The sequence below is a fragment of the Maniola hyperantus genome, chromosome 15 (assembly GCF_902806685.2).
Source record: "Maniola hyperantus chromosome 15, iAphHyp1.2, whole genome shotgun sequence".
In the NCBI taxonomy this organism is placed as follows: domain Eukaryota; kingdom Metazoa; phylum Arthropoda; class Insecta; order Lepidoptera; family Nymphalidae; genus Maniola; species Maniola hyperantus.
Window position 1 is genome coordinate 10,893,516 of NC_048550.1, and position 26,031 is coordinate 10,919,546.

Here is a 26,031-nt window from a genome sequence, read left to right on the forward strand (position 1 = left end):
GTAAATAATTCGCGTGCAAACCCGTTTGCGACGTATTTTCAGCTCTAGGTAGCGGTTAAAAGATAAAAGAAAGAGCAGCCTTTTAATCTTTTTAATGGAAACATAAAATAAAAATAACAATGTGCATGTAGAAAACAGAAGCAACATATACTTTAAGTGGGCTGTTTAAGTATTACAATATTATTTACGTATTTACAGTCACATGCTTACGCTACGAATATTAAAAATAGTAAAGGTACCTACAACCATTAAGTACTAGGATTTTCCATAAACCTTTTTATCATAATAAATGATACTTACTCTAGGAGAGAATAATGGGGACGACATAACACTACTCCAATATAACTGTCAGTTTAAAGTTAATCCTTAGATTAAAAGATAAAAAAAAGTAGGAATAACGCGTAAAATTTATCTCCTCATGCGCCATTTTAACTTTTGGTGTCAAATTTGATGTCAAAAGTACGATTTTAGTCCTAACTTTAAAGGTGAACAGTACTTTTGACATGATAGTTGGCCCATAGAGTTAAAATTGCGCGTGAGGAGTCATTTTTACAGACTATTAATCTATAGATGTAAAAATGAATCGCTAAATGTGTTGCTGATCGCAAATCTCGAGAACAGCTGAACCGATTTCGCTAATTCTTTTTTTATAATGTTCCTTAAAGTACGAGGATGGTTCTTACGCAGAGAAAAATTTAAAAAATTGCCTGAAAAAGAATTTCGCCGGGGCAGCTAGTATAATATTATATAAATTACCGTGGTATTTTTATGTATTGATGTCTAACGCGTCGTTCAATTAAAAGAACTATAAATATAATGAAAAGTAACCAAATAAAATAAAAATCAGAGTACACACATTCAGAGATATAAGAATGTAATCTTTGTTGTAAAAAAATATGATAAGATTTGTCTTAACATTATAAATTATTCTTTTCCTTCAGAGTAACGTTTTTTTTTGTATCAACTTGAAACTCCCAAGCAGTGTACGGCCTTGTTATGGAAGTTAAAGCGTTCAACTCGACTTCAAAAGAATCTCTTAAAGATTATTACGTGAGCAGCTCAAGCACAATCAGTGCAACAAAGCCGTTCTCCTGGCTTTTTCATCGACAAAGCGTTGTACAAAAGCCATTGGAGAGATATTATGTCGCACTGATTTTGCTAGGACTGCAGCTGCCAACAACGGAAAAGTCTGGAATATTATAATATAATGTAGCTTTAAGTTCTATTTAAAAAGCTGTGATAGCCTAGTGGTTAGGACGTTCGCCTTCTAATCGGAGGTCGGGGGTCGATCCCGGGCATGCACCTCTAACTTTTCGGAGTTATGTGCATTTTAATTATCACTTGCTTTAACGGTGAAGGAAAACATCGTGAGGAAACCTGCATGCCTGGGAGTTCTCCATAATGTTCTCAAAGGTGTGTGAAGTCTACCAATCCGCACATGGCCAGCGTGGTAGACTATGGCCAAAACCCTTCTCACTCTGAGAGGAGACCCGTGCTCTGGAGTGAGCCGGCAATGGGTTGATCATGATGATGAAGTTCTATTGTAATATTTTAAAAAAATGTACCTATCTATTTAGAAATTTATAGTGCAAATATTCAAGCACTGAAAATACTCTGAAAAGACAGACGGACAGACAGACAACAAAGTAAACCTATAAGAGTTCCGTTTTTCCTTTTGAGGTACGGAACCCTAATAAGGAGTTGGTAGTTGGTACCTATTAATACAACATAAACAAGCACTAACCTGAGATTAGAAAGTAAAAAAGGCTTTTATATAAAATTGGTTTTCTCTACTAACCAACAATATCAAGATTTCGTCACCCCCATACAAAGTAGGTACAAACCAACACAGAGGGGTGGAAAGCGATCGTTCCTAAATCGTTACAAAACAAATCCCTCTAGCGTTTTCGGCGACTTAAGAGACCGAAAAAAAGAAATTTAACAAGTCAAAGAGACGCCCATTGAATTCAAGCGCCTCTTAAAATATTTATACAAAGTAAATATTTAAAAAATAGAGGTCGCGTTAAAAAGAGGCAAAGATAAAACCGGCCAAGTGCGAGTCAGGCTCGCGCAATGAGGGTTCCGTACTACAGTCGTCATTTTTCGACATTTTGCAGGATAATTCAAAAACTATGATACCTACATAAAAATAAATAAAAATCTGTTTTAGAATGCACAGGTAAAGACCTTTCATATGATCCCCACTTGATATAGTTATCTTACTTAGAAAATTGAAAATACTAATTATTAGTTCATTACCACAATTTAATTTTTTTTTGTGTGATGTAACCACAAATTCACGGTTTTCAGATTTTTCCCCAAATGTCACCTATAAGACCTTCCTACCTGCCAAATTTCATGATTCTAGTTCAACGGGAAGTATCCTGTAGGTTTCTTGACAGACAGACAGACAACAAAGTGATCCTATAAGGGTTCCGTTTTTCCTTTTGAGGTACGGAACCCTAAAAATACTTAAATCCAAACATTTCTTATATACTACCATATAAACTCACCGTATACGGTTGACATATTTGACGCTAAGTAAATCAATCAGAACTTGTCACCAAATAGAAAATAAGGTTTTTCAAAATGCAAGTATCGAGTCACATGCAGAATAGAGGCATGACTTGCTCCGTATTTTATTTTCTTTCAACCGTAAACTTTCTTACGATGAAAAGTGGCGAATGGTGGCAACCATTCGCCACTTTTCCCTGCAGGCTAACAGCCTGGTACATTCGTGCAAGGGACCGCACTCCTCGGACAAACTGATTTGAAATAGTTAGTGGAATAAGCTTCCAGAAGACATATTGGAGATGTCTCTCGACAAGTTCAAAGTTTTCATAAAACGTAAACTAATTGAAAAATCCTATTACAATGTAAAGGATTAATGATAAGCAAGCTTGGGAATGAGTTGCTTAACGGCTTTGTGATAGTTCTAATAAGTTTCAATAATTTTGTGGAGGTGATAATAAAAAGAATACCCGGCTGAGTTTGTTGTGGGTTCTTCTCAGACCTGGGCGCGTTTGGAACCCTCGTAGCTTTAGTTTTAAGTTTGCGTGATAATTATCACCACTATATCTTACAAAATCCAACATCTGACCATCAAAAAGAGTAATTTATTACCTATTTTGAATAAATCATTTGACTTTGACTTTGACTAACCATTTCTTGACGTTCAAATTGCTTACTACAAATTTCACAACCCTACAGTGGTTATGGTTGCCACAATAGCATTTGTCAAACAGTCAACGTCGATTTCTTTATTTTCAATGCTGAAGGAAATAGCGCGTTAATTCAATCAAGCAACGGAAAGAAGGGCGGTCCTTCTCCGCCCTAATGTTGAAACGACTCAATATTTAATTTGGTCCCTAAGACGGATGGTTTCCGTCGCCATTACAATTTCACCTGTTGCAAACAGTACATAATGACTTTATTGGATAAGCTGTTGAAGAATTTTCCTTTAATACTTGGTTATTTTTATATTTATAATCTCGTTTGACTGACTCTTAGTTTGATCTTTTTCTTACGAAGCTACAGTACGCAGCAGAAAATAATGTACATTGACCTTTAGAATGAGATCTCGGCTTTGTAGAGTATTGTCTCTGTCAGTCATACCTATTTGACGTTTTGTCGGTCTCAACGACAGACATAACACTCTACAAAACCGCTATCTCTTTCTAAAGGTCGATTTATATTATTTTCTGCCGTTTTCTGTAGTTAGAACGTCAATGGTGTGATTAGGTATTGAATAAATATTTTTTTAATTTTTTTTCATCTTTGGTATTTTCTAAATGATGTCCAATACTTTGTCAGCGTGGATTAATCCTGTGGGAGTTCTTGGAAAAGAGTAGCCTTTGCACGTCTCCGGAATGCAGCTAAAGTTCATCCACGTGGAATCCGGATGATGATTAACTAACATAATATTTTGGTAACTCATTTATTCTAGATCTCTACATCAAGATTAAAAATACGTAATTAGATTACCCACTCGAATAACTAGAAGTTATGTAACTAAATGTGTAACTATAATAAATTCTGAAAATGCAATAAACCCGTCAGTCGAACGGTTCGTTAAACAGGTAGGTATACTGGTTTATTTAAGTAACAGCTTTGTACACGGCACAGGCGAGACGCTTACATGTTTTGTTTATAAATTTTATACTGGCTTATGCCCGGGACTTACTCAGGGTTCCGTACCTTGAAAGTAAAAAGGAACTCTTATAGGATCACTTCGTTGTCTGTCTGTCGTGTCTGTCAAGACAAGTACCTATAGACAAGACCTATAGAGTACTTTCCGTTGACCGAATCATGAAATTTGGCAGACTAGGTAGCAATGTATTTATAACACAATTCAAGGAATATATCCGAAAACTTTAAAAATCCCGAGGGAACCATTTGATTTTCCGAGATAAAATTAGCCTATGTCCGTCTCCGGGATGCAAGCTATAGGTTTCATAAAAATCGGATTCAAATGGATGGGCCGTGGAAAGAAAAGTGACAGACAGGAAAATTTTCGTATATATAATATTACTAGCTGATGCCCGAGAATTCGTCCGCGTAGATTTAGGGTTTCAAAACACCGTAGTCTATGTCACTCTGGGCTTTAACTAAGCCCGGTGCAAAGAATAACGTCAACCGTTGATGAACGTATTTGAAAGACAAACCAACAAACCAATAAACCAACAAACAAACACACTTTCGCATTTATAATATGGGTAGTGATTTTCTAAGTAGGCAAGTATGGATACCGTCTCACTCACATAGTAGGTATGAGAGAAAAACTATTGATGCCGCCATTTTCGATTTGTTTCTTTGTTGACAAGAGTTCTACTCAGTATGGATTAATAATAATCACTGTTCTGTACAAAACATCATGTGGTATTATGTACTAAAAGCACAAATTAGGTACTTAACTGGCTTTCAGGTATTTACGTAATGTTGAATTCAATTCGGTATGCAAAATACAACATGGTTATTACGTGTTAACATTGGTGATTAAAGCTATAAGCTCCACAACGCATAATAACTAGACAAGTGGATTAGAAGTAAAAAATATAACGTAGTGTCAGAATTGATATATGCGAAGATTTGCTGAGAAAATCGCAAAAGTATACTTGGTGAGATTTAAAAAACAATACCCCGCGACTTCATCCACGTTTTTGAAATTCTGTGGGAACTTTAATTCTTTAATTTTCCAGGATAAAAGAATGCTAATAATGAGCTGCCTAACAGTTTCGATAGTTCTAATAAGTTTAAGTGATTTTGTGGCTGAGTTTGTTGTGTGCTCTTCTCAGAACTGGGCGCGTTTGGAAGCCTCGTAGCTTTAGTTTTAAGTTTAAAGTTTATAAATCCGAAAAGTTATGGGTGCGTGCTCGAAATTGAACTCCGGACCACTCGTATAGGAAATCGAAGTCTTGACCACTATCTAGTAGATTATCACGATTTTTGCGTAAAACATGCATGTTGTTTTTTTTATTACTACCTAGATATTAATGTTAAACATAGCATACAAGCCTGAAATGCTTGAGCCAAGAAAACTAAGACGTAGGTACATTCCACATTAATTTTATGGCTTTACTAGCTGACCAGCCCCGGCTTTGCTCGAGTGGGATTTTTGAAAATCGGTGAGAAAGCGGAATTTTTTAATATCCTGAAACACGTATTTCATTATTTTTCCACATACCTTTTGAAGGTAGGTATGTGAGAAAATAAGTAAGTCTGTCAATCTCCCTTGGTCAGTGTGGTGGATTATGGTTTAAACTAAACCATACTATATTATATTAAACTAGCTTATGCTTGCGACTTTGTCCGCCTGGACTACACAAGTTTCAAATCCCTATTTCACCCCTTTAGGGGATGAATTTTCAAAAATCCTTTCTTAGCGGATCCCTACGTCATAATAGCTATCTGCATGCCTCAGCCCGATCCGTCCAGTAGTTTGAGCTATGCATTGATAGATCAGTCAGTCAGTCAGTCAGTCAGTCGGTCACCTTTTCCTTTTATATTATATTTAGATTTTCAGTGATATTATAGTGACAACGCTGAGATTTTCCTGTAATTTTATTAATAACTAGCTGATCCCCGCGGCTTCGCCCGCGTAGATTTAGGTTTTTAAAGATCCCGTATAGCCTATGTCACTCAGGAATAATGTAGCTTTCTACTGGTGAAAGAATTTTTAAAATCGGTTCAGTAGTTCTAAAGATTACCCCCTACAAACAAACTTAACGACATTACCTCTTTATATAATACTAGCTGATCCCCGCGGCTTTGCCCGCGTAGATTTAGGTTTTTAAAGATCCCGTATAGCCTATGTCACTCAGGAATAATGTAGCTTTCTACTGGTGAAAGAATTTTTAAAATCGGTTCAGTAGTTCTAAAGATTACCCCCTACAAACAAACTTAACGACATTACCTCTTTATATAATAACAACGGGCCGTGCAGCAGAAATCGTAATATTTTAATTTCGCCATAACTTCAAAACCAAACGTCCAATTTTAATCATTCAAAGACCAAATATTATCTCCATAAACTGTTCTTAGTGATGAAATCATTTATTTTGATAAGGATTAATAGCATGAGTAAAATAAACGCGTTTAAATGTAGTCCAAAAAAATTCAAGATTTTTAAATAAAAAAATGGTTGCTGTGCCTCACTCGACATAGATGGGTATAGTGTGTCGCGGACTTTTTTGTAGATATTTATAAGATCTACAATTAATTAGAACATTTTATGGTTCTATCTTTTATAGTTTAGGCAGCGTACGCAAAATAAGTAACTTTTCTGGTTGATTTTTTACACCTTGTGTCCGAAAAACCCAAATATCTTACGGAACCCTATTTTTTTCCAAAATAAAATATAGCCTATGTTACTCGTGGATAATGTAGCTTTCGAATGGTGAAAGAATTTTTAAAATCGGTCCAGTAGTTTTTGAGCCTATTCAGTACAAACAAACAAACAAACAAACAAACAAACAAACAAACAAACAAACAAACAAACAAAGTTTTCCTCTTTATAATATTATAAGTGTAGACAACGGGCCGTGCAGCAGAAATCGTAATATTTTAATTTCGCCATAACTTCAAAACCAAACGTCCAATTTTAATCATTCAAAGACCAAATATTATCTCCATAAACTGTTCTTAGTGATGAAATCATTTATTTTGATAAGGATTAATAGCATGAGTAAAATAAACGCGTTTAAATGTAGTCCAAAAAAATTCAAGATTTTTAAATAAAAAAATGGTTGCTGTGCCTCACTCGACATAGATGGGTATAGTGTGTCGCGGACTTTTTTGTAGATATTTATAAGATCTACAATTAATTAGAACATTTTATGGTTCTATCTTTTATAGTTTAGGCAGCGTACGCAAAATAAGTAACTTTTCTGGTTGATTTATTACACCTTGTGTCCGAAAACCCCAAATATCTTACGGAACCCTATTTTTTTCCAAAATAAAATATAGCCTATGTTACTCGTGGATAATGTAGCTTTCGAATGGTGAAAGAATTTTTAAAATCGGTCCAGTAGTTTTTGAGCCTATTCAGTACAAACAAACAAACATACAAACAAAGTTTTCCTCTTTATAATATTAGTGTAGATTAGTGTAGACATGTTATTACCAGGACTATGTTACATATTCATGAAAAATGTAAAATGGGGACACGATATAATTAGACGGTCGAGGTCAAAGTAACTTGATACTTTATAAAACGGGACAATATTAAGACGAAACATAAAAGTTCCTGTTCGTAATTAGGAACATGAAGAGTACATAGACGATAACAGGTATGTGCGGCTAATTGACACCGGCTCCAAGAAATATTATTATAGAACCACACTAACACTTGTAAACTTTTTTTTTAATATCACTTTTCTCATATTATTTTCGTTTCGGAATTATAGTTTTCGAGAATCTTGTTCATATTCCATATCATGCTCTCTCAAGTAAATAATTTTCTTGAAATAGAATTTTCGATCTTTACGCACATGGAAAGTTTGGCGAGAAAGTGTCCAAAACTCGTGAAACAAAATGGTTAAGAAGGACAAATCAGTCAGTTTTTTAGGGTATCCGTACCCAAAGGGTAAAAGCAGTCCGTCCGTCTGTCTGTCTGTCAGCAGGCTGTATCTCATGAACAGGCATAGTTAGACAGTTGAAATTTTCACAGATGAGATGATGCATTTCTGTTGCCGCTATAACAAATACAACAAAACAGAATAAAATAAATATTTAAGGGGGCTCTCATACCAACTAACGTGATTTTTTTGCTGTTTTTATAGATAATGGTAAGGAACCCTTCGTGTGCAAGTCCAACTCGCACTTGGCCGGTTTTTTTAAGTTCCTTTTGAAAGCTCCAGTGCAATCACAAGTAGGTAGCTAAGTACCTCCGCTATGTACTTTGGAGAATAATCCTCCAAACTAGTACCTAAGTAAAATAATTTACGAAAAGCCAACAATTGAGACCTTTTCAATGAAATCCAGCCGCGAATATATTAATTTAATTCAGGGATATTAATTATAAGCTAAGACTGAATAATTCAAGTCCTTTCCGGGCGAATGGGATGAACCCCGCCTTTAAGGCACCTTTAGAATGTGTTGAGACCTTTTATTATGTAAAACAGTTGTTTAATTTATGCCCGTGGCTTTGCATGCGTGGATTTCCATGTCCTCTTAATTTGGAAAGTCGACGCGGGCGAGATGAATACACTGAAATGTTGAAAAGCGTGTATTTTAGTTTTGAATCATCATCATTTTCAACTTACCGCCGACCTACTAGGAACTATAAGCACGAGACTTCTCTCAAAATGAGAAGAGTTTTGGCCACTGTCCATCACGCTGACCAAGAAAGTGACCGAATGTGACCGAAAATTGGAAGTCATAATATGTCAAGATAGATGCTTCTTTAGGTGATCATTCAGACAACATTGTGTCATATTCAATCTTTATGCAATGATTTATTGAGTACTAGATGATGCCCGCGACTTCGTCCGCGTGGATTTAGGTTTTAAAAATCCCGTGGGAACTCTTTTATTTTCCGGGATAAAAAGTAGCCTATATCCTTCCTTGGGATGCAAGCTATCGCTGTACCAAATTTCGTCAAAAAGGCTAGCAGACAGACAGATGGACAGAGACACATTTTCGCATTTATAATATCAGAATGGATAACACATGTCATCTGAATGATCTCCTAAAGAATCCCCTATTTTGACTATGAATTCCAGTGTTAGGCAGTGGTCCGACCGCCGCGCTCGGCGAGAAAACGACTAACTATCGGCGATTTTCTCTCTCAAAAACGCACAATAAATGTACATTCCGTGTAAACTAAAGAGATGCATAGGTATATCAAAAGTTGCTCTCTTACTGTTCTCGCTGCCGGTGTTAACTCGCTTTACTAGTTTTGTCGCTGAGCGACGAGCTTTCAAATATAAACTCGCTCAGCGATATTCGTTCAGCGATGCTCGCTCGCTTGAACACGTGTAACGCGCGCGCAGATTTGCACAGGACTAAGCGAGCGCGGGCGAATGGCGCGAGTAATCGCTCGTCGCACTTGCACACTCGCTTATAGCCCGGCGACAAAACTATCGAAACTACACACTCGCTTCCCGCTGATCGCCAACTCGTTTATAGTTTCTAGTTCTACTCGTTTCTCGTTCATCGTCGGCGGTCGGACCACTGCCTAAGTCTTTACTGTAAACACAGACGTATGTTCATAATTAGTTCACTCGTCATTGTTCAAGAAAATAATACTTTCAAGTAGGTATACGTCAAACATTAACAAAACAAGAGTTTCGGCGAGCAATTAAGAGGAACCTTCTGCACAAACGAAAAACAAACAATAATTAGTACAATAGGGGCTTTTATTTTGACACAGTTTAAAGGTTTCTTTTCTGCCAAAGGACTGAAACTAGAGCTTTGACATAAAATGTAATTACTGATTACAGATTGGTTGTAAAATCATCATCATCATCATCATCATCGTGATCAACCCACACGCCGGCTCACTACTGAGCACAGGTGTTCACATATTTTGAGAATATTATGGATACTTGTTAATAAATTATCTCTGTTATGGAATTCAGGTTTCCTTGCGATGTTTTCCTTCAGTCAGATAATTCTCACAGGATTTTTAAAAAGCTAAATCCAAGCTGTCGAAGCCGATGTTGCGAATTTTTTTTCTAAGTAGTTTACGACAATACCTACGACTGACTGACTGACTGATCTATCAACGCACAGCTCAAACTACTGGGTGGATCGGGCTGAAAGGCATGCAGATAGCTAATATGACGTAGGCATCCGCTAAGGAAGGATTTTTGAAAACTCAACCCCTAAGGGGGTAAAACAGGAGTATGAAATTTGTATAGTCCATGCAGACGAAGTCGCGAGCATAAGCTAGTTATTAATATAAATGCGAAGTTATAATAAAAATTGCAATGAATAAGACAAAATAATTTATGTGGTGCCCCCAGGGCAGGGTTTTTATTTTTCGGGGCAGGTTTTATTATTTTTCAAGTCAGGCTCTAAGGCTAGGTAGGTAATAAGGTACTTAAGGAACACAAAAAGGTCACAAAGAAAACTCTACAAGAAATAAGAAAATAGAAAAAACAGTAATTGAATACGGTCAGGAGATAGAGACCTGACATGTTAGCGAGTAGATTGAAACAACTGAATATTTAATTTGGTTTCCGAAACGGTTGGCATCCAATAGCCAGCGCCGTCTTAGGTCATGCCGGGGCCCTTGGGCACACAAGAATTTGAGGCCCTGTTGGAAAGTAAAAAAAGTGAATGACAAAACCATTTTTCTGCTTTAGATATACTTATTATAAGTTATCGTACGTTTGGCAACCCTAAACTACATAATATTTCCTACCTGTCAAATCTGGCAATGCCACGTACCTATTATACTGTCAAACTCGGCAATATCATTGATTTGTCACGAGCTTGTCAGTGCTCAGTGTTGCCAGAAAGTCGCTAGCAACGCCCTTATTTACTCTATAAACTTTTTTGTCGGGTTATATTATCTACCTAAAGTATAAAAAAATATAAAATGTAGGTGAATGTATCGGCCTTTCGGGGCCCCGTTGACAATGGGGGCCCTGGTCACGGGCCCCGTGTGCCCTTATGGTAAAGACGGTACTGCCAATAGCATTATGCTTTTAGATGCCTGTTGTGGATTGATACGTTACTTACATAATATAAAATTCCATTATTTCTGATAGAGCTTGTTACAACTACGAACAACGTAGTTTAGTCTAATGGCAGGTTGAATTTTTGATAATCAAAAATTACTGGTGTCTAAATGCGCACAAGTTAGGTTTCCAGAGCCACGCTAGTTGGTAGTTCATTAAAGCGAGTCAAACTCGCACACGAAGGGTTCGTACAAGAAATAACACATTAATTTTTAGACTTACCTATTTATTTTACATCTAATTGAAACGGCAGTGCCACTTACACCAACTAGATGATTAATGATAAATTAGACAAACACAAAAAGATACAAAATACAAAATGAAAAAACAAGTAGGTAAGCAACAATCATACATACCTACATAAATACACATTCTGTGAAATTTCACCTATTACGGTCCACAAGCTACAACCCGCCGACAGACGGACGGACGGACGGATGGACAAACACCGGAGGCTTATATAAGGGTCCCGTTGACACCTTTCGGATACGGAACCCTAAAAAGGGTTTTTAATGGACTAAGAAGAATTGAAACTTAATTAAAAGTTCTGAAGTTCTTTGTTAATTTAGAAGTTAGGCCTTCTAAACTTTAAGGGAAGGTTAACTAAAGAGGTACTAGGATTTTGTAGTTTATCAATAAATTCCTTTCCATTTAAGGTAAAAAGAATTCAAAATTGGCGTTGCATAGCATTGTTGAGTTAACGAAGACCAGCCGTAGATTTATTCCTAAGTAAAAAGCTAGGATTAAGTCGAAAGTTTTGAGCAGTTTATTTTGAGCGATTAAGTTTGAAAGGGAATGTCGACCGCGACGTGACTGGTGTTGGAGTCTGGAAGTCTGGCTGATTAACAGATTTCAAACCATAAACATTTAATTTTGTAAAATGTTTACAAGTACTTACTTAGTTATTTAATTATTGCATCTTTAGTTTGAAATATTCGTTTTATTTACTGTTTTTAGGGTTCCGTACCTCAAAAGGAAAAAGGAACCCTTATAGGATCATTTTGTTGTCTATCTGTCTGTCTGTCTGTAAAGAAACCTAAAGTTTACTTCCCGTTGACCTAGAATCATGAAATTCGGCAGGAAGATAGGTCTTATAGCAGACATAAGGGGACAAATCTGAAAACCGTGAATTTGTGGTTACATCACAAGAAAAAAAAATTAAAATGTGTTCATTAAATGAATGTTAAAAATACATGAATAACATGAAAGTTAAAAATAGCAATAATTGTTAGTAAAATAAATAAACAAAATTTTATTTATGTATTTTATGACTTCAAAAAAAGGAGGAGGTTCTCAATTTGTCGGAAACCAGACCAGAAATTTAGAAAATATAAAATTCCAAATCCCTTGTCAGGAATCGAACTCGGGACCTCCCACTAATAAGACCACAGCGCTTACCACTGCGCCAGGGAGGTTGTCAAAAATTTACTGTGTGATGTGTGATGTGTTTAAAGTTTTATCTTAAACATTAACTAAACCTTGCCTATGTTTTCCTTTAAAATTGTTATGGTACGTAATTAAAAAGTAATCGTGCATTAGTTAAGTAATAATCAATTAACGAGATACCGGCCTATCCGAAGCCTTGCCAATGATAATAGGATCGTGCAACAATAGCTACGGTCAACGCCATCTGTTGCCCATTAATAACTTTGCGAGCCGATTGTTTTCGGCTTGAGCGTGGAATGTCATTAATTAGAATTACTCTGGAATCACTGTGTTTAACCTTTGACCGGTCTGCGGTTATTGAAGTTGAGATTATTTGATTTATCGTTAGATCAATCTAGTTAAGCCCTTCTACGAAAATTATTCACTGATAACATATTATTATTATGACGAGGAATCCTAAGCTAGTACAGTACCCAGCAGGAAATATTGTACATTGACCTTTAGAAAGAGATAGCTATTTTATAGAGAGTTGTTTCTGTCGTTGAGACCGATAAAACATCACATAGGTATGAGTGACAGAGACAACGCTCTACGAAGCCGAAACCTCTTTCTTATGGTCGATGTACAATATTTCCTGCCGGCTACGTGTAGTTTTCATTCTTAAACGTCATTTTTACCTATACTGTGTTTTAGTTTTAATTGTTTGGTAAGTATAGATACATAAATAAACATTTTACACTGACTTCTATAAAACACAGTGGCTGAGTAAGGTACCTTACCTCTTCAGAGAGCAAACATTTTTTTTGTTCAATCTTTTTAGAGAAAGAGGTTACGATATAGAAATAAAATAACACTTTACTATATTGTATAAACGGTAATAATATTTACTATATTGTATTTTATACACATTGCAGCGAAACAATACAAGATGCAGAAGAAACTATACAGATGGGTGTAAACGCAGTCTTATTGCTAAAGCAACACATTAAAAATTTGAAGGACCGAAGCTACTGAAGGCACCTACAGTTTAATTAATTAAAATGGCAAACTGGGCAAAATGCGGTCAACGCCATCTGGCGGTCATTAATTACTTTGAAATCCGATTGTGTTCAGTTTTAATGTGGAACGTAATTAATTCCAATTACCCACCCACTCAACTTTTAAACAATTTGAGGTTTGCGTATTATACGTGGAAGTATAAATGATAGTATGATATATAGGTGCCTAGTGGTTAACCTAGATAACCTAGTGGATAAAACTTTCAGGTGCTTTCGGCCTATTCAGGGAGTCGGGGTTTCCATCCCGAGCACGCAGCTCTAACTTTTTGGAGTGGCATTAATTTATCTAGGAGGTAATAATGTGATGTATTATGATAAACCCATAACCTTCTAAAGTGGTAATAAATATTTAGGTTTATTAAGACTGCATAATAAAAGTTTTATGGCTTATTTTACCGTATCCCCTAAAACTAAACATAACCTCCTAGCTACAATAAAATTACAACGTATGAGATTGAAACGGGCTACTTAAATTGCCGAATTGAAAACCAATCCTTTTTGTAAGTCGGTTAAAAATAGATTCCATTTAGTTCCAGAAACCGTTGAGCTATTGAGCCATAGTTTGACCCTTAAACGAATGTTATAAGCTTGGTATAACAGGAACTTGGTATGGAAAATTGTGTCAACACTAAAATGAATTGTCGAGCAAGCCCTATTCCTACCAAGCCGTAACGAACGTACCGTAACCTCCCTCCTTTGCCTCCTCTATAATGAGCCAGCGTCATTAGGAAGACTCTCGTGTTATATCAGAGATGGCCTCTCAAGATGACGCACTCTTTTAATAATTATAGTACATCTTTTGGGTTGCGTAGACTAGCTTATGCTCGCGACTTCGTTCGCTTGGACTACACAAATTTCAAACCCCTGTTTTACCCCTTTCGAGATTGGATTTTCAAAAATCCTTTCTTAGCGGATGTCAAAGTCATAATAGCCATCTGCATTCTGCATGCCAAATTTCAGCCCGATTCGTCTATTAGTTTGAGCTGTGCATTGATAGATAAGTCAGTCAGTCAGTCAGTCAGATTTTTTTTAAAAAGAATATTAGCCATGTTAAATGACTAATATTCCCCTTTCCTCTCCAATTAAGCGTCAGGCTTGTGCTAGGAGTAGGTACGACAAGTGCAACGGGCGGGGTTTGAACCGTCCACCTTTCGGTTTTCAGTCCACTCCTATTTGAGCTATTAAGGCTAAATTTTATAAATTATATTATATATTATAATATATTTTATAAATTTAGATTAATGTAAACTAAAGTACTCAAGACTCATCACTAGTTGTTGCGGTTAAAGCCGGTTCCGTTCTATACCTAAAAGCAATCGTGTCGGTCTACGGCTCTACGAATTTACTACGTAGCGTAGTGTGTCTACGGGCATCCCTCATTTCTCATTAGCCACTAGGCCTTCGCCCGCAGCACAATAATACGGCCATCTTTATTGAAGATATTTTATGGGCTCACGATCAACACGTAGTAATAAATATGTTTTTGTTTTTATTACAACCACGTTTGCAATATTTGATACTGGCTACTGCTAGGTATATCATCATCATCATCATCATGATCAACCCATTGCCGGTTCACTGCAGGGCACGGGTCTCGCCTCAGAGTGAGAAGGGTTTTGGCCATAGTCTACCACGCTGGCCAAGTGCGCTTTGCGGTTAGGCAGACTTCACACACCTTTGAGAATATTATAGAGAACTCTCAGCCATGCAGGTTTCCTCACGATGTTTTCCTTCACCGTTAAAGCAAGTACCTAATATTCAATAGCTTTAAAAACACATAACTCCGAAAAGTTAGAGGTGTGTGCCCGTGGGATCGAACTCCCGACCTTCCGAGGTGGCGGACGTTTTAACCACTAATGTTGAGCATTATGTAGATATGATATTTGACAGATGTCGATTCAGGATATATCAAACCGAGAACTCACTCAATGTAAAAATATGCTGTGGGTTTTACGACTTCGTCCGCGTGGATTTACGCTTTTAAAAATCCCGTGGAAACTTCTAAGTTTTCTGGGCATTTAGCCTATGTCACTGTCCAGGTATTTAACTGTAGCCATGCAAAAAATCACGTCGATCCGTTGCGACGTGATTGAAGGACAAACCAACAAACAAACACACTTCATTTATAATATGGGTCGTGATATAGGCTTTATCTACTTTGGTACCTACTCAAAGTCGCTTCAAAATACAATAGAGCCTTGATAGAGCCTATCAAATATTCAGGCGGCCCCTTCGTTTTCCCGCCCAAATCATTAGCATGGCTATGGGACATCCTAAAATAACTTCAGCTTGAGTTTTTGACTAAACAGTAGCAACTGGCGTGGTTTATTCAGTGACTAAGCAAATATAAAAATCTAGGTCAGTTGTAAGACACAATTTAGTAAGCCTAGTACATTAGCTACTGTAGCAGTTACTAGCGTCTATACTCTATAGAATAAAAATATTAGATATACTTTACTAAGTATATAGATGTCGTTTAACCTATTTTTATGAAATTTGGTAAAGAGGTGGCTTGCGTCCCGGAAATTAACATATTATGAAAATTTTTATATAATAAATAAATAGGTACCTGTGATAGCCCACAGCTCCCTCAGACATTCTTCCCTCGAGCGCTGAATCGCTGACCGCTTTTGTACCTCCGGCCCCGACTCCAAGTACTCAAACAGCAAAGCACCAAGCAGTACGTATATCACCACTAACACAACTAAACCTACTTGCGAACAAACTAGTCTCACACACAAAGAAATTACCCGTCGAAACACATTCGGCCTATCGCGTCCGTCCAATGACAACTCCGAAGACATCGTTCGAATTTCAAAATTTAAAATTCAAAAGAACTTCCATCGCTCACGCTATGAAAACTTTTCTTTCCTACATTTTACTTCTTTTTTTTTTGTTGGAATAGATTGTATCTTTACGATCGACAGCCACGAAAAGTTGAATCGTTTTTTTTTTCTAATGTTCACTAGTTACTTTTATAATGGATTCTTTGGTTTTTCTTTTTTGTCTGAAACAATAGAGAAACATTATTTTAACATAGTTGGTGTCCTGATTAATTAATGAACAAAGCTCTAAATAATCTTTAGGTAAAGCCTTAACCGGTGATAATCTAGTGGAAGATGTCGATCCTATTCGGGGAGGGACTGGGGTTCGATCCCGGGTACACCTCTCTAACTTTTCGGAGTTATATTTACGTACTAAGCAATTACCTAAATTTTAAAAATCATTACCTAAATATCGTAGAATCGAGGACACCTATAACATGCCTAGAGTTCCCCATTATAATGTTCTCAAAGTTGTGTGAACTGTAAAGTCGCACAACGCTGTGGGCTATATTTTATTTATTTATTTATTGAGTCAAGTTAGCCTTTGACTGCAATCTCACCTGATGGTAAGTGATGATGCCGTCTAAGATGGAAGTGGGCTAACCGGGATGGGGTATGGCAGTTTGTATTAAAGCCATACCCCTTTGGTTTCTACACAGCTAAATCGCTTGGCGGCACGGCTTTGTCTTTAGGGTGGTAACTAGCCACGGCCAAAGCCTCCCACCAAACCAGACCAGAAATTTAGAAATTCGAAACCCCTGACGGGAATCGAACCCGGGACCTCCCAATAATAAGACCACATGACTTATACCACTGCGCCAGGGCGGTCGTCATATTATGCTATGACCAAACCCTTCTCATTATGAGAGAAGACCCATTCTCAGTAGTGAGCCGGTGATGGTTTGATTTGATGATGATGATGATAACGATGATAATAGCCTGGTATGTGATTGACTAGCGGGAATGTTTGTTTCCCGCTAGTCAATCACGATCATGGTACCTACCTACCTATTCACATACATATTTTATCGTGATATAGGTATAGGGTGCAGGTGCATAAGATTGAAATGACAGGGCGTTTGTGTACTCATCCGTATTCGGTTCGTATTCGTGATTCTTCGATGTAACCGTCATATAAATACGTATTCATTCGATTCATATTTTTACAGAATCCGTGATTTCACGGATTAGTGCACAAACGCCCTAAGTAAATAAGTAAACCCATGAGAACATTGATTTTGATACAGATACTGACTAAAAATAAATAACAAATTAACTTAAATCGCTAGAATTATGTTAGTTATTTTAATATCCTTACCAAGGCTAATAGAGAAGTAGGTCCTATAGGATTTTTTTACGAAATCAAAAACTACACATTTACTTAATCACTTATGATTATGAATAGACGAAAAGTAGGTAGGTATTTATTGTAGTTTTTATTATTTTTTATTATAATTAAATATCGAAAAAAAACACTTTTAATCTATACTTAAAATAACTTGTACAACATAATTTATGTCTTTATCACTAGTTCAAATCCAAAGGAAAATTTCGACTTCTATCTACTTAGTTCGTAAACTTAGCGAAACCATTTGGCGCGAACAGGGACATACATCCACAGGGACCCGCAAGGTTGTACTGAAGCATTAATTTCAAACGTTTCCCAGAGTTTCTTCAACAGACTTTATGCGTTGCGCAAACCTGCGGGAAAAGCATTTCCACGTGGTTTGTTCCATTTATTTTCCGACGCTAGTGACATCTATTGGGTGGTTTGTTAACCATAGAAACATAATAATAGCGCCATCTATGACAGACTACTTATACCAACATACTACGATCATAGACAAGTGGACAAAGATAGGTTCGCTATAAAATATTAAACCAATAAAAATATAATAGTTTAGTAAAATTTTTAACTCCAAACCAACCAATGAAAACTTATAATAGGTATGCGTGACAATAAATTATCATTAATAATTAATCTATAATTATTATACATGTATAAACATTAGCATCTCAGATTATACACCAATGCCAAATCTCATTACATGGCATCACTACCTATCAATCAAAGTCAAATCATGAAAGAAATGTCAATTGTCATTTGTCATACAAATTTTCGTTTTCGTGGCTTCGGCGCCGACAAATTTCAGAATATTACACGCTTTCGTCCAATTTCAGACTCAATAAACATAATAAGTTGTGTTTATTTCTAAGTTCTTTAGTTACATTTTCAGTAAAAGTTAACAACAGCGTAGAAACCTGCAAAAATGAGTACAATATTAGAAAAGATCGCTGCCATAGAGTCCGAGGTAGGTGTATGAGGTTATGATATTTGATATTTCACGTTAGAATATCACTAAAAACTAGCAAAAAATAGTTTAAAAACATCAAAATGATTTATAAAATTGTATTTAAAGACGTTTTGGAAAAATAATCAAAGATTTATGAATGTTTTTCAGATGGCTCGGACACAAAAAAATAAAGCCACTGCTCTCCATTTAGGTCTGCTAAAGGCCCGTTTGGCTAAATTGAGACGTGAATTGATCACTCCAAAAGGTGGCGGCGCTGCTACCGGTGAAGGTGAGATGATAAAGGAATGTTTTTATTATCTACAAAATATACGAGATAACTTTTACGAAACTAGTTGTGCAATCTAGTGATAACTTTGCTACATGGCGATTTCTCTCACACTACTAAACTGTTTTAGTTTAGTAGTGTACTTTCACAACACTAGTAGAATTATGGACAAAATCAGTACCCTTATTATAAATGCGAAAATGTGTTGGTTTGTCCTTCAGTCACGTCGCAACGGAGCAACAGATGGACGTGATTTTTTGCATGGGTATAGAATTAAGACCTGGAGAGTGACATAGGCAACTCTTTTTCCAATCTTTATCCCGGAAAATCAAAGAGTTCCCGCGGGATTTTGAAAAACGTAAATCCACGTGGACGATGTGGCGGGCATTAGCTAGTATATCATATTTTTTATTACCTGCTTATTCATCTAACAATAATTATTTGATATTATTGTTATTTGTGAAACTATAATAAACCAGGGATCCTACATAAATTCTATTGCTAACTTTATTTTGATAGATGAGGTGTAAAAATGCTAAGCTTCAAATAAATGTGAAAGTGTTTTTATTTGTTGGTTTGCCCTTTAATCACATTGCAACATAGCTATTAATCGACGCGACTTTTCGCATGGTTATAGTTAAAGAGAGTTAAATACAGTTAAAGCTGTAGAGTGATGTTATTGGCTACTTTTATCCCAGAAAATTATAGTTCCCACAGGATTTTTAAAAACCTATATCTACGCGAACGAAGTCATGACATCAGCTAGTTATTGATATAATTATGATAAATAAAACAATTAGTTATGGTTTTACAAAAAAAAAATTATTAAAATATTTCCAAATATCACATTCCAGGGTTTGATGTTGCCAAAACCGGTGATGCTCGGATTGGTTTTGTGGGTTTCCCATCAGTGGGCAAGTCAACCCTGCTGTCCAACTTGGCTGGTGTATATTCTGAGGTGGCGGCATATGAGTTCACGACTCTTACCACTGTGCCCGGTTGTATTAAGTATAAGGGAGCTAAGATACAGGTTCGTATAAATTTTGCTTTGAAATAAAATTTATTAATACATAAAAATACACAATTTAAGCTAGTACAGTGGAAACTTGATTAACCGGACTAATTGTTGTCGTTAGGGATTCGGATAATCGAATGTATGAAGAAAAGCGGGTTTTGTGCATATTATGTACTTAGTGCACTATCATAATATTTTCAATTTTTAAAGTAAGATAACTATACCAAGTAGGATATCATATGAAAGGGCTTTGCCTGTACATTCTAAAACAAAATTTTATTTATTTTTTTGCATAATAGTTTTTGATTTATCGTGCGAAATGGCGGAAAAAATATGGATATGGATGGAAATCCACCTGAGTATGGAACCCTCGGTTCCATACTCAGGTGGTCTGACTCGCAATGGGCCGAAGAATTACAATACCAACGTTTAACTGAGGGCCGGATAATGGAGTTTCTACTGTATATTAAAAAATCAGTCAAGTGTGATTCAGACTCGCACACAAAGGGTTCCATTAAAACATTGTAAGCAGACCTTAAAAGACTAGGGCTCTTGTGGCACCATGTCAAGGCAGCAGTCAAGGATAGGGAGACATGGAAAACAACTCATCATCATCATCATTATTTAAAATTAGTATGTCCTTATTTAAGTGCCATGTATTTTTACACTTATAAGACAAAATTCAATCACTACCCCTATTATAAATGGGAAAGTGTGTTTGTTTGTTGGTTTGTCCTTCAATCACGTCGCAACGGAGCAACGTATCGACGTGATTTTTTGCATGGGTATAGTTTAAGACCTGGAGAGTGACATAGGCTACTTTTCATCCTGGAAAATCACAGAGTTCCCCCGGGATTTTCAAAAACCTAAATCCACGCGTACAAAATCGCGGGCATCAGCTAGTAATAAATATTGATGTTCAATATAATTTCAGTTACTGGACTTGCCTGGTATTATCGAAGGTGCCAAAGACGGCAAGGGTCGAGGTCGTCAAGTGATAGCAGTGGCCAGAACCTGCAGCCTCATCTTCATAGTGCTGGATGTGCTTAAGCCATTGCAGCACAAGAAGCTGCTGGAGCACGAGCTGGAAGGCTTCGGGCTGCGGCTCAACAAGCAACCACCTAATATACACTTTAGGAAGAAAGACAAGGGAGGGATCAACTTGAATACTACTGTAGGTACTTTTTTATTTTTATAGGGTTCCGTACCTCAAAAGAAAAAACTGAACCCTTATAGCATCACTTTGTTGTCTTTTTGTCAGTCGGCCTGCCAAGAAACCTACAGTTGACCTAGAATCACTGGTAGGTAGGTAGGGCTTATAGCAGACATTAGGGGGGAAATCTGGAAACGGTTAAAATTAAATGTGTTCTTGGACAAATATTTAGTATTTTCAACTTTTGAAGTAAGATTACTATACCAAGTGTGGTATCATATGAAAGGGTGACTACATTTACAGATTTTTTATTTTTATGCATAATAGTTTTTGATTTGTCGTGCAAAATTTCGAAAAAATGCGACTAGTACGGAACCGTAGTTCCGCTAGTCTGACTCGCACTTGTCTTCACTTCTAATTCATCTCGTTTGTTTCCAGTGTCCACAATCGGAACTGGATGTGGAAACAGTAAAGACAATCCTGTCGGAGTACAAGATTCATAACGCGGACATAACTCTTCGCCACGACGCCACCAGCGACGACCTGATCGATGTTATTGAAGGCAACCGGATATATGTGCCTTGCATCTACTTGCTCAATAAGATTGGTAACGACATCTTTATTAATAATTATAAAAAAATAATTTAAACTGCTTTTTGCCACAATTGTAACAGTAGTTACTAACATTGGTGTTTGAGTGAGTCTGTCTACTAACAAATTGAGCCATAGTTGCTTTGAATAAAAAGATTTTATTTATTTTATTATTATTTATTAAAAGAGTAGCTTATTCCCGCGACTTCATCCGCATGGTCTACACAAATTTCAAACCCCTATTTCACACCCTTACAGGTTGAATTTTCAAAAATCCTTTCTTAGCGGATGCCTACGTCGTAATAGCTATCTGCATGCCAAATTTCAGCCCGATCTGTCCAGTAGATCTGTGCATTGATGGATCAGTCAGTCAGTTAGTTAGTCACCTTTTCGTTTTATATATTTAGATTAGTATGGATATCATTTCCTTGCAGATCAAATAAGCATAGAGGAGCTCGACGTGATATACAAAATCCCCCACTGTGTACCAATCTCCGCCCACCACAAGTGGAACTTCGACGACTTACTGGAGAAGATGTGGGAATATCTGAAGCTGATCAGGATATACACCAAGCCCAAGGGGCAGCTACCGGATTATAACTCTCCTGTTGTATTGCATGCTGATAGGACCAGCGTGGAGGACTTTTGTAATAAGCTACATAGATCTATTGTTAAAGAGTTTAAATAGTGAGTATTTTTTAATTTTGTTTTTTATATAGCAATGGTACTGGTTCTGAGCCAACTAAAACTTTACATGAATAAAAAAACATTCTATTCTATTCTATTCTATTCTATTAGAGTCATGGTCAACCCATCGCCGGCTCACTACAGTGCATAGGTCTCCTCTCATAGCCAGAAGGATTTGGCCATTGTCTGTGGCCATGTGTGGATTGGTAGACAAATTTAGAGTGTTTGCATCTTTTCTTACCAATGTACTTAGAAAAGGCCAGACAAACCGATTTTTTTTTAAAGGATATTACCCAAGTTTATCATGTTGACTAATATTCCCCTTTCCCCTACTGTTAAGCGTAAAGCTTGTGCTAGGAGTAGGTACGATAATAATGCAACGGACGAGGTTTAAACTCGCGACCTTTCGGATTTCAGTCATTTAACCGTTGAGCTATTGAGGCTCTGTATTTTTATTTTTGCTTTTTATTTAGCAATGGTAGTGATTCTGAGCCAACTAAAATTTAGAGTATTTCCATCTTTTCTTACCAATGTAATAAGAAAAGAACAGATAAAATTAATTTAATTCAGAGCTGACTTTAGCTGCCAGTCGCGAGCCTATTCAAGCCAAGAGATTCTCAACATTCTTCTGTATACCCACATTTCAAAAGCTAACTTTTTACACTTATTTAAAAGAGTACAGTAGAAACTCGATTATGCGGATTCGCGATTATCCGGACTACCAACCTAAAATTGTTCGGCCAAGTGCGAGTCAGACTCGCGCATCGAGGGTCGCAGTGATTCAGGGATAGCAAGGACCTGTATAGCACCAAAGAAGAAAGAAGAAGAGGGTTCCATACTCGGGTATTTTTCCGCCATTTTGTACGATAAATCAAAAACTATTATGCATAAAAATAAATAAAAATCTGTTTTAGAATGTACAGGCAAAGCCCTTTCATATGATATCCCACTTGATATAGTTATCTTTCTTTGTAAATTGAAAATACTAGCACAAAACCCGCTTTTCTTCATACATTCGATTATCCGGATCCCTAACGACAACAATAAGTCCGGTTAATCGAGTTTCCACTGTATAATAATTTTGTTTACAGTGCCTTAGTGTGGGGATCTTCCGTGAAGCATCAGCCGCAGAAAGTGGGCATCGACCACATACTAGCAGACGAGGATGTTGTCCAAATCGTTAAGAAAGTCTAACCCAACCGCCAACCATGTTTAACGGATTGAACTACCAAAAGAAACTAAAAGTACTACCTGTCATGAAAGTTGAAAATGACGAATGCTAGTATGCAAGTTTGACTCCTCGAGACTTAACTTTGTTTTGATCTATGCTAACTTGATTTTAATCTATGCTACCAGAACGCTAGCAAAAACTGAGCGTTATTGTTATACTACCTAAACACAATCCAATACCAATAACAATTCGCCTCATTTTGTAGTTTTAGTGATTTAGTATTTTTCAAGCCAGCAATGTATAGCGTGCAAAACTCGGGTCAATGCCCCACCTACGACGTGGCATTGACTCCGAATGGCCTACTTACGCAACGTTCCTTGACCTCTAGCGTCATTCAGATATTTTATTTTATCGTGAACTTTTACAAAATATAGGATTTTTAAATATTTTTTTTGCGTTTTTTTCGTATTAATTATCATATCAGTAATCATCAGTACTATCACCTGTCTTCCTTATTGCTAGCGTTCTGGTTACGCTCTGTATTTTATTGTAAGTTTTTTGAACTTGAAAAAATCGTCAATGGCTGAGAAACAGTCTTTAATAGCATTATATTTTCAACTTACATGACTAGTGCTGTGTTAGGCTGTGTCCGCACTACTATTCTATATTATCATTTTTATTGTTTTTATACCAGTTTCAAAACTAAGTATTTAGTTTTAGGATTTTTATTATGTTTATAGAACTCAACGTAGCATTGTGGCTAATTCCGTTGTACACAATCTCTAAACTAAACTAAAATGGCACGTCTAAATCTATTGCTATCCCTTTCATAATATTGCTTGCGGAAAAGGATAGCACTAGATTTAGACCTGTTAATTTAGTTTAGTTTAGAGATTGTACATAAGAGAATCTGCCCCATTATGTGCTGTGACAATTGTTTATGATATCTAATAAATAATAACAAATGTTTTATGACATATTTATAATTCTCAAACCTGGGCGCGTTTGGGACCCTCGTAGCTTTAGTTACAAGTTTACGCAATTATTTATCACTCCCCAAGGGGGTCCTGAGGTGCTGGAATGGCGAGCTCGCATGGGAAAGCGCAGCTTTGGAAGACCCCCCCCTACTAGGTGGACGGACATCAGGCCAGTCTCAAGGAGCTGCTGGATTCAGGCGGGTGTAATACTGTGACGTGTGCAAGTCCCTACAGGAGACCTATGTCCAGCAGTGGACGTCTACAGATTGTTGATGATGATGATTATTACATCATTATCTTACGAATTCAAAAAGTGTTCAATGGTACCTTCTTTCAATGAATGCTTTGAGTTTGTAATCGTATTTTAGAGTATAGTATAGTTTTGTCAAGGGCAAACTGTACAGTGCGGACATGGCCTTATTTGAAATTGTTACGCCAGGCCTCCACGTGAATACATAGTCGACGTTTTTAAGTTAATTCGAATATGTTCATGAAACATGACCACTTAAATCGTGAAAAAAACATCAAAGTAATTTTTTTTTTTACTAATGTAAGATTTATAACCCGCCAATGTGGCTAATTCCATTGTACACAATCTCTAAACTAAACTAAAATGGCACGTCTAAATCTATTGCTATCCCTTTCATAATGTTGCTTGCGGAAAAGGATGGCACTAAATTTAGACCTGCTAATTTAGTTTAGAGATTGTGTACAAGAGAATCGGCCCCAATCTTGATAGAAAATCGAATATCGAAACACTATAAAGTCAAATCACATCATTTTAACCCTAACCCTATTCCACACCCTATTCCCTTTCCTTTAATTATAAAGAAGCTGGAAGAAATCTCTATTTAGAGATAAGCATTTCCAATGTAACTTAATTTATTACTACTATGTAACTACAATTTCGGTACATGAAAAATAAAAATAAAATAAATAAATAAAACTTATTCGTCGAACATGTATCTAAGTGGGCACCCAGCATCATATTAATAAGTAATGAAGTTTAGATACCATTCTGAGGATTGTGCATGACATTATTATGTAATATTTAATCCTTGTGTAAAAAAATTTTTACAAAAAAAATAAAAACCGACTTCGTTACACAAACACTAAAAATTGAAAAATAATTTAATTTATTACCGAATATATTATGTATACAAGAGTTAATATAGTTCCATAATAATATTTTTTGGTGCCGGTGCCAATTAGCTTTAGCTGCGCGAATCGTCTAGACTTCATATTTTTATGGGACTCCACCATGGCACCTCATTGGCACCGACCCCAAAAAATATTATTATGGAACTATATTAACTCTTGTATACATAATATATTCGGTAATAAATTAAATTATTTTTCAATTTTTAGTGTTTGTGTAACGAAGTCGGTTTTTATTTTTTTT

At 36.5% G+C, this 26,031-nt stretch overlaps 2 protein-coding genes across 2 annotated transcripts in view; one reads left to right on the top strand and one right to left on the bottom strand.

Annotated features, from left to right (window-relative positions):
• The window catches only part of LOC117989054 (potassium channel subfamily K member 18-like), a 141,095-nt gene extending 123,026 nt beyond the window's left edge, over window positions 1-18,069 (bottom strand). Inside the window, exons 1-2 of the mRNA XM_069503638.1 lie at window positions 17,774-18,069; window positions 16,200-16,637 (exon numbers count right to left, since the gene is read on the bottom strand). Coding sequence (XP_069359739.1) covers window positions 16,200-16,434 — 235 coding nt within the window. The 5' untranslated portion in view covers window positions 16,435-16,637; window positions 17,774-18,069. The remainder of the gene's footprint in view (window positions 1-16,199; window positions 16,638-17,773) is intronic.
• Window positions 18,070-18,560: 491 nt separating this feature from the next.
• On the top strand, window positions 18,561-24,622 carry 128up (GTP-binding protein 128up). The gene is made up of 7 exons (XM_034976133.2): window positions 18,561-18,767; window positions 18,918-19,038; window positions 19,890-20,065; window positions 20,985-21,224; window positions 21,642-21,810; window positions 22,229-22,481; window positions 23,573-24,622. Exons 1-7 carry the CDS (start codon window positions 18,726-18,728, stop codon window positions 23,673-23,675), a joined length of 1,104 nt encoding a protein of 367 aa, XP_034832024.1. The 5' UTR covers window positions 18,561-18,725; the 3' UTR covers window positions 23,676-24,622.
• Window positions 24,623-26,031: the final 1,409 nt, after the last annotated feature.

What these genes read in the sequence shown, in the direction of transcription:
- 128up (XM_034976133.2), top strand. Translation starts at nt 18,726, where the DNA reads ATGAGTACAATATTAGAAAAGATCGCTGCCATAGAGTCCGAG. An exon ending in ATAAGGGAGCTAAGATACAG is followed by an intron (nt 20,066 to 20,984) that starts GTTCGTATAAAT and finishes ATATAATTTCAG; the next exon opens with TTACTGGACTTGCCTGGTAT. An exon ending in ATTGTTAAAGAGTTTAAATA is followed by an intron (nt 22,482 to 23,572) that starts GTGAGTATTTTT and finishes TTTTGTTTACAG; the next exon opens with TGCCTTAGTGTGGGGATCTT.